Source organism: Arvicanthis niloticus, chromosome 1, assembly GCF_011762505.2.
Source record: "Arvicanthis niloticus isolate mArvNil1 chromosome 1, mArvNil1.pat.X, whole genome shotgun sequence".
Lineage (NCBI taxonomy): Eukaryota > Metazoa > Chordata > Mammalia > Rodentia > Muridae > Arvicanthis > Arvicanthis niloticus.
Window position 1 is genome coordinate 18192333 of NC_047658.1, and position 18879 is coordinate 18211211.

General features: G+C 50.9%; 1 protein-coding gene across 1 annotated transcript in view; it reads right to left on the reverse strand.

The window, feature by feature from the left end:
• The window catches only part of Mybpc2 (myosin binding protein C2), a 22979-nt gene extending 4215 nt beyond the window's left edge, over window positions 1-18764 (reverse strand). Inside the window, exons 1-23 of the mRNA XM_034487987.2 lie at window positions 18611-18764; window positions 16852-16929; window positions 16347-16433; window positions 15986-16134; window positions 15680-15797; window positions 14632-14680; window positions 14426-14485; window positions 11200-11396; window positions 10789-10921; window positions 10549-10673; window positions 10300-10405; window positions 9247-9419; window positions 8018-8183; window positions 6593-6699; window positions 6220-6249; window positions 5963-6102; window positions 3760-3919; window positions 3563-3667; window positions 2988-3176; window positions 2157-2291; window positions 954-1121; window positions 730-818; window positions 42-237 (exon numbers count right to left, since the gene is read on the reverse strand). Of these exons, the coding sequence (XP_034343878.1) occupies window positions 42-237; window positions 730-818; window positions 954-1121; window positions 2157-2291; window positions 2988-3176; window positions 3563-3667; window positions 3760-3919; window positions 5963-6102; window positions 6220-6249; window positions 6593-6699; window positions 8018-8183; window positions 9247-9419; window positions 10300-10405; window positions 10549-10673; window positions 10789-10921; window positions 11200-11396; window positions 14426-14485; window positions 14632-14680; window positions 15680-15797; window positions 15986-16134; window positions 16347-16433; window positions 16852-16929; window positions 18611-18629 (2779 nt within the window). The 5' untranslated portion in view covers window positions 18630-18764. The remainder of the gene's footprint in view (window positions 1-41; window positions 238-729; window positions 819-953; window positions 1122-2156; window positions 2292-2987; window positions 3177-3562; window positions 3668-3759; window positions 3920-5962; window positions 6103-6219; window positions 6250-6592; window positions 6700-8017; window positions 8184-9246; window positions 9420-10299; window positions 10406-10548; window positions 10674-10788; window positions 10922-11199; window positions 11397-14425; window positions 14486-14631; window positions 14681-15679; window positions 15798-15985; window positions 16135-16346; window positions 16434-16851; window positions 16930-18610) is intronic.
• Window positions 18765-18879: the final 115 nt, after the last annotated feature.

An 18879-nucleotide genomic window follows, 5' to 3' on the forward strand; every position in this document is an offset into this window, starting at 1 on the left:
TTTCAAACATCCTGTCCTCCCCCAGTGTTCCCGCCTCGCACCCACGACCCGGATGCGGATGGTGGCAGTGTCCTTCATGTTCTCAATCTGCACACTCAGCTCATACTCTCCAGAGTCAGAGCGCGCCGCCTGGCGCACAAAGAACACTGTGTCGAAGTCACTAGTCCGCACGTTCACACGGGAGGTGTCCAAGGGAGCCCCGCCCTTTGTCCACACCACCTGAGGACGGGGCTTGCCCTGGGAGAGGGAATAAAGTCAGGTGAATGGGCTCTGAGGGCCTGAGGACCTGCCTCCATCACTGCCTCTGGGCTTGACAACTTCCTGGTCTTGGACCTGACCCTAGTCCAGGCCCTGATCCCCACCAAACTCTGGCCATGGCTCTGTTTGACCCCAACTCTATCTCTGATCCCCTCTGATCCCAACCCTAACCCTGACCCTGGCTCTGATCTTAACACAAACAATAGTACTGTTCCTGAATCTCACCCTGTCCATGGCCCTGCCCCCAGCTCCAGCTTTGACCCTGACCCTACCCCTAAGCCTGACCCCAACTCCAACCCTGTCAATAATCCCGATCTCAGCTCCAACTCTGACCCTATCTATAGGCCCAACCCCAGCCCCAAACCTGGCCTTGACCCGGATCTCAGCTCCAACCCTACCTTAACCCCAGCTCTGACCCTGGCCCTGTCCTTAACCCCAAGCCCAACCCAACACTGACCCCAGCTCAAGTACCTGGAAGGGGATGACGAGGTTAAGGGCCTCCCCAACTTTTCGGATATAAGTCTGACGCAGATGGCGGGGAAGACGGATCTTAGGTTGCTCTGAGAGTATGAACAGAGAGGGTTCATGTTGGGCTGGGAAACACTAGATGGGGATGACATCATCTGAGGGACCCTGACTGAAGGACACTGAGTAGAGCCTCTAGAGGACTGAGTCAGGAACTGCGTGTCACTCACCAACAATCTCCCTGATAGTAACTGGCTGAAGGAGGGTGGCTGGTTCACTGCGCCCCGCAATGTTGACCCCAACAACTCGGAAGAGGATCCTGGCTCCAGTTGGGAGATCCTTGACAGTGAAGCCACACCGTTCCACTGGCTCCTTGTTAGCCGGGACCCATTCCTCAGCTGGAGAACGAAGTTACATGTGGACCAGGGCCTTCCTTGGGGCCTCTGCACTGTCCCCACCAACACACACACATCAGTAAATAGCCCCACCACAGTGAGTGAACACCAGCATCAGTGTCAACAGCCCTAGTCAAGCATTCCTGAGGAGGGCATGGAGGACCACCCCCATCACATCAAAGACAGCACACTGCCTCAACACGGTAACCCCCATTTCAGGGATGAGGAATCCAGGGGCCCAAGTAGGGTAAGCTACTTGAAGTCACACATCAACATTTCAAGCATGAAATGGTACAGGAATGGGAGAGGTTGGACAGTAGGATGTTGGCCAGCTGGGGCATGAAGAAAGGAATGCTGGGAAGAGATGGCGGCAAGAAGCTAATGTGAGCAATATTATCTCTTCTCTATGTGGTCTGATGTGGTCACAGTTCAGGTCTTTAAAGTTCCTGAGTCATAGAGGCCAAGACCACACAGACACAGGATGGGCAGGGCTGGGGCTGCTTGATTACAGATGAGGCTGGACAGACAGTGTCAGTGTGGTGTCCTGACTGCCAGGTAATCATGGAAGACACTCTGCAGCTGGGGCTGTGAATTCCATGACAAGAGTGTGTGTGTGTGTACGTGTGTATGTGTGTATGGACATGAGTGGGTAAATGAATATTTGTGAGTGCATGGCTTTAAGCAGTATGTGCACTAGTGTGAGTGTCCATTCCAACGTGCCTCATGAATATGTGCAAGTGTTGCACACGGGTATGCAAGTGCTGGAGTGTGATTGTAAATGTGGGGGAGGGTGGATGAGGTGGAGATGAGGACAATGGAGGTGACAGACAGATGCTTGGGAAGGAATAACATTAAAAGGAAGGGAGGGAGAAGGAGGTAGAGGAAGATGTAAGAGAGGGAGGAACAGACAGTAAGGAGCCATTGCTGCAGAGAGGTGGACAGGGGGAGAGAGGACACCCTGGCCTGAGGGGTCCAGCCGACCCCAGGCACCAGGTCAGCCCTGTGCAATTCCCAAATCCAGGGCGAAGCGCCACTCACAGCCCTCCAGGCAGTACTCCACCAGGTAGCCGTCAATGCCGCCAGCGCCGATCCGATCTGGAGGCCTCCACTTAAGTGTGGTAGTGGTGTCCGTCACATCCTCCACTGTGAGGTGCTGCGGTGCACTCGTGGGGGCTGCAGGGATCCAGAGAGAGAAGGCCAGGAGCCAATCAAGGACCAGAGGTCCAAAAGAGAGGGCAGGAGTCAGAGACTAGAAATGGTATCAGTATGTGGGCCAAAAGTCAGTAAGCAAGAAAGGCCATGAAAGGAGATTAAAATAACATCCAAAACAAAAACAAAAAGCTAATGTGGTGGCGCACACCTTTGATCCTAGAACTGGGAAGGCAGAAGCTGGAGGATCTCTGTGAGTTCAAGGCCAGCTTGGTCTACATATCAAGTTCAAGGTCATCTAATACTATACAGAACCTGTTTCCAAAAGACTGAAAAAAAAAAAAAGGTGCCGCTGGGGCTGCACCTCAGAGGTAAAATACCTGCCTAGACTCCCCTATTAAGGGGCTGGGGGTGTGGCTCAGTGGTAGAGCCAATGTCTAGAACACCCCAGAGAGGCTGGGGTTTTATGCAAGGTCCTGGGCTCCATCTGCAGTAACACACACACACAGAGAGAGAGAGAGAGAGAGAGAGAGAGAGAGAGAGAGAGAGAGAGAGAGAGAGAGAGAGAGAGAGAGAGAAAGAGAGAGAGAGAGAGAGAGAGAAAGAGAGAGAGAGAGAGAGATTGATTCCAACCTCTGTGGGTCAAAGGCCAGGCACAGGGTTGGAGATGAATGCACGACAGAATGGGAAGAGCAGGTGGGGACAGAGAGGCCATCTTACCGATGGGCATGAAGGGCTTGGTGTTCATGCTGGGCTGTGAGACACCGATGGCATTGACAGCAAAGACCCGCATCTCATAGAGGACGCCCTCGATCATCTTTGTGGACTCATAGGTCGTGTCAGTGAAGACCTCGAAGTTGAGCTTCATCCAGCGCTGGGAGCCTTTTTTCTTCCGCTCCATCAAGTACCCTGTGGTTCCCCAAGCAGAAGGGTTTGGGGGGTCATGTGAGGTCTAGAGTCACGGTTGGGACAGGCAGGATCACATAGGAGGGACCATATGACCCCCATCAAATTGACTGCCCGCATCTCAGCGCCTTCTGGGGCTACCATACGTGGCTTTGGGAATCAAAAAGCCATGGGTCACAGAAATCTCCAGGCTATGAAACCAAAACGAGACTTATTTCCAAGTCACTAGGGAATAATGAATCTCAGGAAAGATGAATAGGATCAGTAAGTGACAAAGGGACAGGCAATGGTGGCTCATGCCTTTAGTCCCTGGGAAGATTAAACTCAGGAGGCAGGGTCAGGTGCAGGGAACATGGGAGTCACAGGGACACTGGCATGTGGATGCTAACCAGTCACTGGCTGTCCTCCATCATACTTTGGTGGCTCCCAGACCAGAATGGCCCAGTCTTCTCCAACTGAGGTGACACGAACAGCCTCTGGAGGGTCAGGAACATCTGGATGGAGGTTAGGGACAATGAGAGTCAGAGGCACCCTTGGAGGCCGCCGTGAGCCACCACATGCTTCATCTCCTTAACCCCCTGCTTACCCACAACCCGCAGGAAAATGGAGGCCACGTCCTCGCCCACAGGGTTGGTGACTTTGATGGTGTATCGGCCCTCATCTGACCGCTCTGCACTCTCGATCACAAAGCTGCTGCACTCTGGCCTCTGCTCAATGCGTGTCCTGCCTTCCGTGGTAGTGAACACCTGGACACAGCCACCCAGAAGCTGGGCTTGCATCACTTGCCCAGACCATGCCTGCCTCAATGCCTAGAAATCTTGCAGTGGCTTCTCTATGGCCACATGTATATGAGTTCTGGACTCACCGACTTTCCTCCTCCACACCCTTCTTGTCCACCACACAGATTTATGTCTTGTTCTCAAGAGTCACAGTTTATCTGTGTACATACAGCCTTGCTCTTCCCCCTCACCCCCCTGTCTCTGTCTGTCCCTCCCTTCCCCCTCTCTCTTTTCTTCTTTCTAAGACAAGGTCCTTGTAATCTATACTACCATGGGCCTTCCTATGTTGCCGAAGATGATTTGAACTCCTGTTTTTTTCTGTCCCCACCTCCCAGTGGCAGAGATAGTAGGTGTGAACCACCATGTCTGATTTGTGCAATGCTGGGGATAAAATCTAGCAGCAGAACCCCTACCAGGAATCCCAATCACTGCCTCAAGCCTCCTTAAGGTCAACTGGAAGTTATCACTTATTCCAGGAAACATTTTGGATACTCTTAGCTAAAAGCAACCTCACATTCCCACAACTCCTGCTCTCTGTCACACACACACACACACACACACGTGCACATGCACATCTTGGTCTCAGGCATCTTGGGAAGCTATCGTGTGGAGTTGTGTCACCTCCCCCAAAAGAAGAAGGCACAGAGCCAGGGCTGCATCTCATGAGGGTGGTACTTTAGTGGTTACTGGGGAGGGGGGGGGTGGATAAACATGGAGCTATGCCGCCCATGTTCCAGAAGAAAAGCCCTCAATGCTGCTACAGTTTGGATCAATGTTACCCAAAGACTCATGTCCTGAAGGCTTGTCCCATTTCATCTCATTACTGGGATGATAGGACCTAAAGCTGGGTGGTGGTGACATAGGCATTTAGTCCCAGCGCTCAGGAGGCCAAGGCCAGCCTGGTCTATACAGTGAGCTCCCAAACAGCCATGGCTTCACAGAAAAAAACCCTGTCTTGAGAAACAAACAGAAGCAAAAAGTGATAGGATCTAGTAAGAGAACATTCAGCCAATGGGGGGGGGGTGCCATTGAAGAGGATATTGAGACCACAGCCCCTTCCTCTCAGTGTGTCCCCACCATTATGAGGTAAGCATCTTGTTCCAGAATGTAGTCCCTGTCATGGTGCTCAACCTGGCCAGAGCCAGGCAGAGAAACACTGGCCAGGGGCTGAAACAAGACCAACACTAGATAAATAGATGGATAGATAGATGGTAGATAGATAGATCAATAAATGATAGATAGATAGATAGATAGATAGATAGATAGATAGATAGATAGATAGATAATCTGGCTCTGGTATTGGTTACATTAATTGAAATGGGTAGACTTTGGGAGGATGGATAAATGGAGGGACGGGTGCATGGAAACAGGTAGATGAATGAATTGTGGATGGGTTAGATGAGTGAATGGGTGGGAGATTGATGAGTGGTTCGATTACAGAGGAATACGTGGATTATGGATGATATGAGTGGTGGACAGATCAATGGGTGAAGAGGTGGTAGATGGATGGGTTGTGTAAAGATAAATGGGTTGTGGATAATGGATGGGTGGTGGTAGGAGGAGGATGGATATATGGAAGGATGGGTATGTGAATAGATTGATGGGTAATGTGTATATGGATGAATGGGTGGGTAAACACGTGGATAGCTAAATGGGCAGATGTGTAGATGGATGGGTGGGGTCAGTAGGTGGCGGGATAGGTGGGTGGGTGAGTAATGGATGGGTGAGTGGGTTGATACCTGAGTAAGTGGTGGATGGAAGGGTTACTGAAGAGATGGATGAACTGGTAGTCTTGACTAACTAGCAGCCTGATGAAAAGGTCAATGAATGGAGAATAGGCCCATGTCTTGTGTAGACCAACACAACCTGCAATCTTCACAACTATATCACACAGAAGGAAGACCTGTCCTCATTTCATAACATATGAAACTGAAGCTCAGAGAGAGAAAGCCCCTTGCCTGAAGCCACTTAGGCAAGCCAGAGGGAGAGGGACCAGGGGCAGAAATGTACCTCATCTCCCCTTAGCCAGGTAGCAGTGGGAGGTGGCTCCCCCGTGATGGCCACATCTAGCCGCAGCTTGTTTCCAGCCACCACGACAATTGAGTTATCTGAGGTCTTCCCTGAGCAGTCCAGGTGGATCTTTGGGGGCTCTAGAGGCACAAAAGAGGCACTGGGGACCTGGCTCCCCAATACCATCATAGGGTCCCCCAAAGAAGCAACACCCCAAGATCAGACATAAATTACACTGGGGCCACCATGGCCCTTACCTTGCTTAGGTACGTACTCCACTTTGATTTCTGGAAGGACAAGGAGATGAGAGGATTAGAGCTAAATTCTCAGGTCCCTGCCTCATCTTTCCTTTATAATCCAGAGGCAGAGAAATCTCTGGAAGCAAACCTGAGTCTGAGGTCCTAGGGAAGGGGAAAATGCCCCAGCCATGCCTACTCCTCATCATGCATGCATCAGCATGTACCACGCTCTGAACATCTCATCTGACTCTGTCCATGGGCCCCACAGACAGTTGCTATGACCTCCTTTGTAAAACTAGGGATCTCAATCTAGCAGGGAGACATTCTAGGATCCTGGGGGTCCAAGAGGGTGGGTTCTCCATCCCTAGTAGAAAAGGAAGGCCGTCTCTACCCAAAAAGTTGAGCTTGGCTGAGAGGGATAGGGCATAGCCATCAGGCACGAATGTGTAGTCTCCCTCATCCTCAGGGCGGACATCATCAATCACCAGCTTGTGGAATCTAGAAGGCAGAAAGCAGGTGGGTAATGGGGTAATGTCAGGCCATATCACCCTATATGCTTCTGTGAATGCCACCATGAGAAGCATATGGAGCCCAGAGATCCACTTATGTGTCATTCCTTAGGCACCATCTACTTTTTTCCCCTTAAGATTTACATGTATGCATGCTTGCCTTCACATCTGTATGTGCACCATGTGTGTGCAGTACCTAAAGAGGACAGAAGAGGGCACTAGATACCATGGAACTGGAGTTAAAGATGGTTGTGAAAGCCATCATGTGTGTGCTGGGAATTGAACCTGGGTCCTCTGCAAGAGTAGCTGGTGCTCCTAATCATTATGGCATCTCTCTAGTCCTTCTCCATTCTGAGACAGAGCCTCTCAGGGGGACCTGGGTCTCATCAATTAAGCTAGGCTGTCTGGCCAGCAAACTCCAGGGATCCTCCTCTATCTGCCTCCCCAGTGATGGGATTACAGGCACACAATACCATGCCAAGTGTTCCATATGGATGCAGGGAATTGAACTCAAGTCCTCACGTTTGTACAGCCGCTGGTGTTTGTTTGTTTGTTTGTTTTTTGGTTGTTTGTTTTTGTTTTTGTTTTCTCAAGACAAGGTTTCTCTGTGTAGCCCTGGATGTCCTGGAACTCACTCTGTAGATCCGCCTGCCTCTGCCTCCCAAGTGCTGAGATTAAAGGCGTGCGGTGCGCCATCACCGCCCGGCTCAGCCGATGCTCTTATTTGAGGTTCTGTGATGGTCTAGCCTGAGCTTAGCCCCACTTCTTAGCTGTGTGGTTTTGGCCACGCTACCAAACTTCTCTGTGCCTCAGTTTCTTCATCCACAAGCAGAGGTAATGACACTATCTCGGTGTTGTGAGACATCTAGGGGGTAGCTGGCACTTAGGAAGTTCCCTGTCAGCATCAAGACTGGCACCATTGTTATCAATGCCACCAGCAGCCACAGTTCCTCATGAAAAACAAACAGCTCTCATGAAGGACCTCAGGAGGATGTGACCCTGGGCCACAGCCATCTCAGACTTTCATCGGAATTTATCTCAGGTGCTCACACACTGCCTACTGAATTCTAACCTCTTGCTCTCCTGTGCATCCCAAACATGGTCCTGGTTGTCTCTCCACACCATGCCTTTGCAGCGAGATCTTGATGGATCAGCCAGTTTCCAACCAATCCACAGACTCAGATTAAAGCAACACTTCTTCTAAATGGGTGAGTCTAATTACACAGCCATAGCTAACTGATGCATGTGTCCCACTCAGCCAATTCAAGGATTCACACGCCACACTGTCCCCTCTACCTGTGCCTCACCTGCCCACATGGGAGATGGTGATCCTCTTGCTGGGCCGGACCTCCACCCCGTTCTTGTACCACTTGCCCGTCACCTTCTCATCAGACACCTCACACTTGAATACAGCCTGTTCTGAAGCCTTCACCGTCAGGTCTGCAATGTCCTGCAGGACCTCCAGTTGCTTCTCTGGACGAAGAGGAAGAAGGGTGGGAACCTGGCACTCCAATCAGGCCACAAAAACAAGTGAGCACCCACTATGTGCTGAATGCTGCTCTGGAGATATAATGATGAATAAGCTTCAAACTACCTACTGTGCGTGGAGGGTCATGTTCTAGTGGGAGAGAGTGAACAAGGAAATTCCATGAATTAGGCGTGAGACGGCCTGAGAAGGGCAAGGGAAATGCTACAGAGAATGCTGAGACCCTCCTAGGAAGAGTGTATGCAAAGGCCCTGAGGCAGGCTGGGGGCATGCCCAGAGCCTCTACCTAGAATCCCCGATGAGAGGCCGGGGTGTCACTCAGTGGTAGAGCTCTTGGCTAGCATGCCCTAACTCATAGAACCCCTGGGTAAAGAGAGCTGAATGTGTGAATATATACATACATGTATAGATGTATATATATATATATATATATATATATATATATATATATATATAGATATATAGATATAGATATAGATATAGATATAGATATAGATATAGATATAGATATAGATATAGATATAGATATAGATATAGATATAGATATAGATATAGATATAGATATAGATATAGATATATATATATATATATATATATATATATATTCATGTCTACCCCCTCCCTCCCCCCTGTCTCTTTCTCTTCCCTGTACAATGGTGTCATCTAAGAACTCATCTTGGCGGTCCACTTCTGGGAGTCAGCTCAGGGTGCACTTTCCTTTGTTTAATGGCCACATATAGAAAAACTTATTTATTTGACCATAAATTACACAGATTTTGTTTTGCTTCTCTTTCTTTCTTTCTTTCTCTTGGAACATAGACTCACAGAACATAAAATCCTATGGACTCCACATCAACCAGAGCACAGACCCCATTCAGTGTTGTTTCTGGTGAGTTGAGGGAAGAAGTGTCAATGCAGCAGGAAGGGCATGATGCCCGCTGCACCAGTGTGAGCGCAGGATGTAGCGTCTGGCCATGTTGGGGTTGAAGAGGACACACACTAATCTGGAGTCTCAGAGCTTTCATCCAGCCCTCTGAGAGGAAGCCATACCTTCCACAATGAGTTCAGCCTCACACTGGCCTCCATTGGTCATGACCTGATAGCGGCCCCCATCCTCCTGGGCCACATCAGAGTAGATGAGGATGTGCCGTTTCCCATCCTTCTTGAAGCGGTAGCGTGCCTTGTAGGAATCCTCCCGTGTCAACTCCACACCATCTTTCATCCTGAGTGGAGGGAAGGCAGGTCAGCAGTCTCAAGGTGGAAGGATGGCTTATGGTTAGAGCAGGGCTGGATGGGCATGTGATTGGTTTAGATGGTGAGTGAGTGGATGGAGGGGCAAGGGACAGGTGGGTGAGTGAATGGATGAAGGAACGCTTGACAGAGATGGATTGGAAGATGATGGGTGAGTGGCTGAATGAGTCAATGGAGAAGTTGGGTAGGGAGGTGGATGGACTCGTGAATAGATGAAGATATGAACAGATAAATAGATTGATAATGGATGGTGAAGGAGGAGAAAAGGCATAGAAGGATGGGGTTGGGGATGGATGAAGATGGAGAGGTAATGGATGAGTGAAGGGATGATGGATAAATCGGAGAATGTGTGATGGAAAGATGGACTGATGATTGTGAGTGGGAGGATGATAGGTGAATGTATTATAGAAGGATGTGTGGCCAATTCATGGATGGAGGGATGGTGGATGGAATGGTGGGGGGTGTATAATAGAAAGATGGATGCGTCAGGCATGATAGGCAAGTGATGGATAATGGATGGATGATGGGTAGGTAATGGGGACATGATGGATGAATGAGAGGATGGTGGACAGGTGGATAACAGATGCATAGATGGAGACATCCAAGAGCAAATGACTGGCTGAGAGATGAGTTAATGTTCAATACAGCCAGAGGGATGGGACAGAGGTCAGTTCTAGAACTGAGGTCAAAAGTAAAGGGGGAGTTTTAAAGATAATGGAGGCCTCAAGTGCCTCCTGGGTTGGGATCTGAGTCTCCCAGGGAGTTTTGGGTCCACTAAAGACCAGGACTGAGGTGAAGAACCTGAAGACACCTCCTGTCTGTGCTCAGCTCAGAAACCAGAGCTCAACTCACCACATGACCTGGGCACCCTCTTCAGACACCTCTACTGACATCTCCACTCGGTCACCCACAAATACCTGCTGGTCCTCCAGTGGGGTGACAATCAGGACTGGAGGCTCTATGTAGTGGGAAAGAGGAAGCCAGCAGTTTCAGGACCCACTCAATTTCCTCCCCTCCCCTCCCTCCCTCTCTCCCTCCCTCTCTCCCTCCCTCCCTCCCTCCCTCCTTCCCTCTCCAGGTTCAGGCTGGAGCCAGCCCCACCTTTGACAAAGAGTTCGGTGAAGCACTTCTCATCTTTGACTGCCACCTCATACGCAGCATCATCGGCCAGCGTGCACTTGTTGATGGTAAGAATTCGTTTCTTCCCCACATTCTCAAACACATACCTGGTGTGAGAGCAGCCATTATAAAGGACACAGCTAAAGGGAAAGGTTGGAACCCATTCTTATTTCTGGGCATTGACTCCAGATCGCCCCTGTGCAGCAACTGCCCTGTCCATACTTGCTGCTTGGCTTGATCTCCTGGCCGTTCTTGAACCACTTGAGAGGAAGGTCTGGGTCGCTAATCTCCACCACCAGCTTGATCTTGTTGCCCCTGTCTACTTGGTAGGCTGGGTCCAACTTCTTAGTGAAGGCTAGAGATGAAGAAAAGATCACAGGGTAGACCAAGGGATATGGAGATGACCAGCAGTAAGGGCAGGAGACCGGGGGGCAGAAAGGAGAGTTCTCTGCCTGATCATCTCCAGAGGAGTCAAGTCTTCCTCCCAGACCTTAGTCTTTCCAGGGTCAAGTCTGGAGGCTCCTGTGGGCTTAGAGACCCTTGAGAGTGAGGTCAACCACTTGCCAGGCTTTGTCTGGGGTACATGTCCCCTGTGTTGGAGGACACGCCCATCCCCCTTGGGTCAGTGCTGACCTGCACTCTTCTTGACCTCCACTTTGGCCTTCTTGAGCCGCTTCAGCATGCCACGGAGGTCAGTGATGCCATACTGAAAGGCAATCTTCTCATACTCGCTCTTCTTGGCCCCTTTCAGGAGCTCCCAGATCTCCGGGGGTATGCCCAGGTCATCATCATCTTTCTTCTTCTTCTTCTTCTCCTCCTCAACCACTTCCCTGTGGGAGCAGGGCACCAGTATTGAGGAGATTAGGGTTTTCTCCACCCCTCACACCCACGGTGCACTTTGTTATGTGACCATCCTTCCATATTCCCTTTCATTTTCTACCCATGTACCCGTCCACTCATCCATCCATCCATCCGTCCATTCCTTTACCTCTCTGCCCCTCTCCCCATACACTCATCCATCCATCACTTATCCAGCAAATATGTATCAGTCACCTTCCTTTCTAGGATTTTCCACCCATGGTCCCCACAGAACATTTCCAACATCCACATCAGAAACCATCTCTTCCCTGTTCTAAATATTGCTATGGCTCCCCACTGCCTTCAGGGGGAGCCCCAGCTCCTCATTCTGGCAATCAATAACCTACTGACCTTTCCACCACCGCTCAGGCCATTCAAACCAGCTTCATGCCCTGTCCTTAGCACTCCAGGCTCTTTGCTGCTTCCAGCCTCTTATGCCCCTGTCTCTGTCCTATAAACCCTAATGCTGGTGCTTTCTTCTCTGTGAAGTATCTATGGTCCTCCAAGGCCACCTGACCTACTCTTGCCCTGAGCTCTCAGATCCTTGCAGACACCTCCTCCAACCACACCAAACTGCCTCATGTGTGCCCCTGTCTTTTGACCTCTCTTGTCTTCCCAAGCCATTGAAGGAGTCAGGCCAGGGTCAAGTGGAGCTTTTCTGTGCCTCTCAGCCCAGTGCCTAGTGGACAGAAAGACTCACAAGAGGTGCAGTGCATGACAGAAGGGATGCATGCAGAGACCTTCAAGAAGGAAGAAGGAAGGGACAGATAGTAGATGTGTGGGTGAACTTGGGATATGAATTTGTATTGGTATCAAGAGTAGAGGGTGAGAGGACAGACAAACAGATGGATGGGTGGGTGGAGAATAGCAGGGTACATGCATCCACAACTAGGAGGGTTAAACAAGCATTGGGTCCTAAGTGGATACAAGATGGCCAAGCCTGTGGCCGGTTGGAAGAAGAATCCACAGAGGAATGAGTCAGTAAGTGGAGCTGTCAGTGGGATACATGAAGCCATGAAGGGCAGACACATGGCCAGTAATATGGTGGATACCTGAGAGAATAAGTGTTCTAGAGAACAACAATAAATTGTCACAATCTCTCCATTCTGCTATTTGTGTGTGTGTGTGTGTACAGGTGTGCATCTCTGTGTGTAGCCAGATGTTGATATCAACTGTCTTTCCTCAATCACTTTTCTACCTTATGTTTTAAATGTTTTAATGCTTGTATTATGTGTACGTGTGCATGTGTGTTGTGTTTGCTCACGTATGCATGCACTTGTATGTGTGTGTGTGTGTGTGTGCAGGTACACTCACACACTATAGCATGAACAATTTTCAGGAGTCAGTTCTCTCCCCTGTTGTGTGGTTCCCAAGTGCAGGCCCTCGGGCTTCATGACGTGAGCCCTTACCCAGTGTGCCATCTCCCTTGGCCCACCTTATTTTTTGAGTCACAGTTGGTCTCTACTGAGCCTGGCACTCACTGACTTGCTTGAGCTGGTTGGCCATCAAACTCCAGGAATCTATCTATCCCCATTTCACTGGTGTTGCAATTACAGAAGCACAGCTCTGAGCCTGACCGTGCACATGGGTGCTAGGGATTTGAACTCAGATCTTCACACTTGCACAACAAGCACTTTACTGATTGAGACATCTTCACAGCCCCAATGCAATTTTTAAAAAAATCTACAGAATACCAACCTCACACTGCTAAATTTAACAGAAAGCTCTAAGGGGTTGGCTCAAAGGGTGAGGGTTCATGTCAGTGAAGGGGTAAAGAAACAAAAGAAAAAGGCTGGCTGGAGGGCTGGGTATGTGTGGGAGCAGATGTCTGGGTAGATTGTTGGGTGCTGTGGGGGAGAGATGCAGGTACAGTTGGATAAACAGGCAGGGAGGTGAGGAAGGACCTTAATAGTTCAGGGAATGAGTGTGTGGAGAGGGATGGATTAACAAATAGACATCCTAGTGTAATGGCAGCTTGGTGGATGGAGAGCCAGGAAGCTGGTGGGAGAATAGATACGTGGAGCAGATAGATGTGAGGGAGACAGCTAGGTGGATGGAGGATGAGGGCATGCATTGCTGTGTGGGGACCAGTGATGGGTAGGTGTAGGCTGGGAGGGAGGCAGAGCTGGACCGGTAGGGGGCAGAAGCCTGGGTGAGCAGGGTGGATTCACAGCTGATGGTGACTTTAAGAGCTTGCTGGGCAGATGGCTGACAGGATGGTGTTATGGGCAGGGTAAAGGTGGATTGGCTAATGTGAAGGATTGAAGATATAGATGAGATGATAGTGGAATAAACTGAAAGCCTAGGGGTGGAGGGTGGAGGGATGGCTCAGTGGGCACACACAGCTTTCCCAGAGAACCCATACTCAGTTCCCAACATCCTCAATCAGGCAACGCACAACCACCTGTAGCTCCAACTCTAGGGAATCCAGCACCCTCTTCTGGCCTGCGCAGGTATGGCACTCATCTGCACAAACCCACAGGCATAATAAAAAATAAAATACTGGGGCTGGGGGTGGAGAGAACTGGATGCCTGGACCTTGTTAGCTTGCTCTAGCCCAGTCTACTGAATTCCAAGCTCAGTGAGAAAGCCTATCTCAAAAAAATAAAGTGGAAGGCTAGGCATGGTGGCGCCTGCCTTTAATCCCAGCACCTGAGTGTCCAAGGCAAGTAGATCTGTATGAATTTAAGGCCAGGCTAATCTACATAGCAAGGCCAGGCAAGGCCAGGCAAAGCAACACTGCCTCAAAAACACATACATGCATGCACACATACATGTACACACACACATACACACACACACACACACACACTAGAGAGTGATAGCAAATACCAGAAACCAACCTCTGCCCCCTACACACACACTCATCCACCACATGCAGAGGAAAAGAAAAGGGAAGGGAAAAAGGGAGGAAGGTGGTTCGTAAGGAGAAATGAGGTGTTGGCACTTTAGCTACTGTCCCTCTCTTGTGACCCCACCTTTGCCATCTAGGCCAACTCACCTCTTCTTTAACAAGCCACTGAAATCCAGCTCGCCTGCATCTTCTGACTTCCCGTCACCCCTGTAATCATTAAGAGGGGGTGGGAATTCCACTAAGATCTATCCCAGGCTCCCCACCCCTTGTCCCCCATCTCCACCTCCCAAGAAAAATATCCCTTGATTCTCAGTGACAGTAAGGCACTCTTCCCAGGACCCAGAGGCACTCACGAGCGCTTGAAGCTCTCCAGGTTCTGACCGGATGAGTCCTGACGGGGCGCTGGGGAATGATGGGGAGAGGTAAAGTAAGGCATTCACAATTCACAACCTCTTTGGGTACACTGTCCTCCATCTTTAGGGCCAACACCTCTCTCTCTCTCTCTCTCTCTCTCTCTCTCTCTCTCTCTCTCTCTCTCTCTTTCTCTCTCTCTCTCTCTCTCTCAAGGCCTAGACAGCTCTCTCTCTCTCTCTCTCTCTCTCTCTCTCTCTGAAGGCCTAGACAGCACTCTCTCTCTCGCTCTCTCTCTCTCTCTCCCTCCCTCCCTCCATCCCTCTCCCCCTTCTGTCTCTCGTGTGTGTGTGTGTGTGTGTGTGTGTGTGTGTGTGTGTGTGTGTGTGTAACAGAAACCTTCCTGCATCTCCCTCCCATTTTTAATTTATTATTTTAATTTATTTATTTTGAGATAGGATTTCACTGTGTAACCCAGGCTCACTTGGGGTTGGCACCAACCATCCTGCCTCATCTTTAGTGCTGGGTGAAAAGCGTGTAACAGGACAACTTCTCTACTCCTCCGAGTGCCCACTCTGCTGGTCACCATGCCCACTCTCCAGCCATCAGGTCCTTACTCCCCAGGCCAGGGCAACTGCATCCCTGCAACCCCTGCTTTCAAGCCTCACACACTGAGCTGCAGAACCCCAGAGGCTGCAAGATCCCTGCTTGCTCCTAAATCTGCCTAGGCTGCGCACCCCTTCTTGAACCCATACACCCAAATTCTATGAGGCAGGAGGTTCTGTCCACCCAAGCCTTCAGCTCACACAAACCTGGACGCCTCCTAAGCTTTTGCATGGGCATCCCAAATTGCTAAACACCTGTACTCCCTAAGTCTATACCTCCTCCTATGCAAAACCTGGAGATTTTGTTTCTTCCTTTCCCATTACTGAGTCTGGACCCTCTCCTCCAAGAGACTATGACCACCCCATCTCCACACCCGCATCCACCCCACCCCAGCCAGCGCCCCCAGCCCCGCCTGCGCCCTCGCCGGCGCCCCCGCTAGCGCACCCTCCACATCCACGTTGAACGCGCAGCTGTCGCAGACATCCTTGGCTTTGACCTCTAGACGGTAATCCCCGCGGTCCCCTATGACCACCTTCCCAATGTGGAGCTCCACGGTGTACACCTGGGGGCCAGGGTGGCGGGTGCTTGAGACTCACAGTCCCCAAGTTCCCACCCGGACCCCAAAGCCCTGCGCCAGCCAGCCCTAGTTAGTCCACTCTGTAGACCTCAGCCACCCTCTAGGGGGTGCCAGAGCTCCATTAGCACCGGCTCGGTAGCCAGCCCCGCCTCTGGTCCTGTCATGGGTCTCACATTGCTGGCAGAGTCATGGGATTCCTTGAAGATGAACCGGGCTCCACTCTTGCTGCCCAGCTCCTGCCATTTTCCCTTGAACCACTTGATGGTGGGCTTGCCTGGGAGCTCCTTCCCGTTCACCTTGGCCTGAATCACCGTGTCCTTCCCTGGAGGAGAGAGGTAGTGAGGAACCCAGCTCTCCAGAGAGGACCCTGAGCTCAAGACCGAGGCCTCCTTCCTCAGACCCAGGGGTCCAGGCCTAGCTCTCCACCCTCAGATCCAGGAGTCCTCCTTAGTCCTCCTCCTTCAGATCCAGGGGTCCAGACTGAACTCTACTCCTTCAGACTTAGTTTCTAGACTGTTCTTCTCAAGGGCTCACCAGTCTCCACTGACACAGAGTCCGGCTTTTTCAGGAAGATGCCTGTGGGCTCCTCTGCAGTTGGGGATTGGTCCTCAGGTGGAGCCTCTGCTCAGGAGAAAGGATTAGGGGGTCAGCAGTGATCTGGAGGGGTCAGTAAGCGTCCTGCTCAGAAAGCAGAAATCACAGGGGTGGCTTGGATTTTAATCCAGAAGGCATAAGCTTTACTAGGCTCCCTCAGTCTCTAGAGCCTCAGTTTCCCTATCTGTGGACCAGCAGGTTATGGTCAGGATGGTCTTGAATGGACTTTGGGGTAAAAGGCATGTAAATATGGACACAGCCTTTGGGAACTGGGCAAGAATTGCCTGAGAGATCACTCAGAGTGAGGTGCCACCAGCCTGGGATGCTGGGAAGCCAGGAAGGCCTGTGGATCTGACCCTGTGTGAGAACAGCTATAGGAAAGAGACAAGGACAGTCTAGAACAGTGTGGAGCAGGGCCAGGAGGAGAGAGCTGATGGAGCCTCACCTTTGGGGGCCTCTGCAGGAGTCTGCTGTGCTGGGGCTTCCTTTGGGGCATCCTTGCCTTTTGGGGCCTTTTTGGCCGCTGTAACATAGAAGTTGAGACTTCAGCATAAAATGGTTCTCTCCTCAGAATCCAGAGGCCAGACCCAGACCTTTGTCCTCAGAACTAGGGGTCCAGGCCTCAAACCTTCTCCTCAAGATCCTCCTCCCTCAGATGGAGGTAAGTATGGTGGGGTACAGATCCCCCAGTCCCGGCATAAGTTGATCTCAACCCTGAGTATGGAGTCAGGTTCCCCCTCCCCTTGTAGCCTCACCCCAGCCTCTGGCCATCAGCCTGACCTTTCAGGTTTGGGGTATAATTAGCCCTTCCCTTGGGCTGGAAACTGGACACTGGTGCTGACCACAGCAGTCTCCCATGTGGTGTGGGTCACTGACCCATGGGTCAGTCTGTGCAAGGGAGCTGGTCTCTACCTCAACTTGGCTGGGCTGACCCCCAGGGGACCAGCCACCTCAGGGTAGGTGACATCAGGGCTTGTGTGCAGTGCCCACTTCCACAAAAAGAGAAAGCCCCAATCAGCATATAGACTGTCCCTGCCGCCCCCCCCAACAAGGAATATGTCTAACTGCACATGAAGAGAGACCGGGATACTGGAACACAGCCAGTATTTGCCAAGCAGGTAGGAGGCTCTGGATTCCATCCCAGCATAGCAAAAACAAAACAAAAAACAAAAAAAAAGGGGGGGCTCCACCCGTGGAAGAGAGACACATAATTCCTTCACAGAAGCCCAACTTGCACACCAAGGGGGTTCTCATATTCACACAAAAGAGTATCATTGCATGCACATGAAATGCTATTGTGTCCATAGAGGTACCCCATGATCCCCAATCTTCATTCAGTGAGGAAACTCAACTACCTCAAGGGTGCTCTCCCACCTGAAGAGGACCCTATCTCCAAGCTGAGCCGCAGCAGTATGCAAGAAAGATCCCATCGGCCTCAAGAAAAAGAGACCACCCCCAATCCCGGAAAAAATTGTATTGTCAGGTGGTGGTGGTGCACGCCATTAATCCCAGCACTTGGAAGGCAGAGGCAGGTGGATCTCTTGTGAGTTTGAGGCCAACCTGGTCTACTGTGCTAGTTCTAGGACAGCCAGAGCCAAGGATACACAGACAAACCCTGTCTTGAAAAGAAAGAAAAAACAAAAGAATGAGAGAAAGAAAGAAAGAAAGAAAGAAAGAAAAGAAAAGAAAAGAAAAGAAAAGGAAAGAAAAGAGAGGGCACCTAGCAGGGTGTGGTAGCACATGCCAGCCATCCAGTCTTGGTAGACTGAGGCAGTAAGATTAGTACTTCCCAGCCAGCCTTGCTCCAGAGTGAGTTTGGGGCCAGCCTGGGCTACAGAGTTTGAGGACAGCCTGAAGGGCTTGGGGTGGGGATGGGGTGAGGGAGCAAGGAGAGACAGAAGGAGAGAAAAAAAACCAAGGCTAATTTATAATTTCTACCCAAGATGGGTCTCCCAGTCCCAGAAAAGGAAGGAAGGGGGACTCCCAAGCCTACACAGACAAGAGACCTCACCGTCCTGCACTAGGAAGGAACCCATCTGGGCACACAGAAAGGGTCCCTCTTCCCCAAGCAGAGAAAGAACCCACACTCAACCTAGATACAGGAACAGGAAAAGGACGCCCTCCTCCCATAGTAGAGACATCCCCTTGTCTGCACCCTGCCCTCCACCCCACTCCCACCCCCAAGAAAGTTTTGGGCCAGCCACCTGGTTTAGCCTCAGGCATGTCGGCGACCTTCTCCCTGCTCCCAGGACTTGGGACTGCAGTGGCTCTAGCCGGGCCCTAGCAGGGACAGGTGGGTCTCTAGGAGGAGCCCTTTATGGAGTCTCGAGACTCCCAGGAGGCAGCGCAGGGCCGCCCCACATTCCTCTTGCATGCTCTAAAGGGCGAGAAATAGCGAGTAGACAGGAGTGGAGGGATGCCAGGGCTCTAGTGAGGATGGGGAGGGGTGTTTGGACACCTGAGTCTGTGGAGG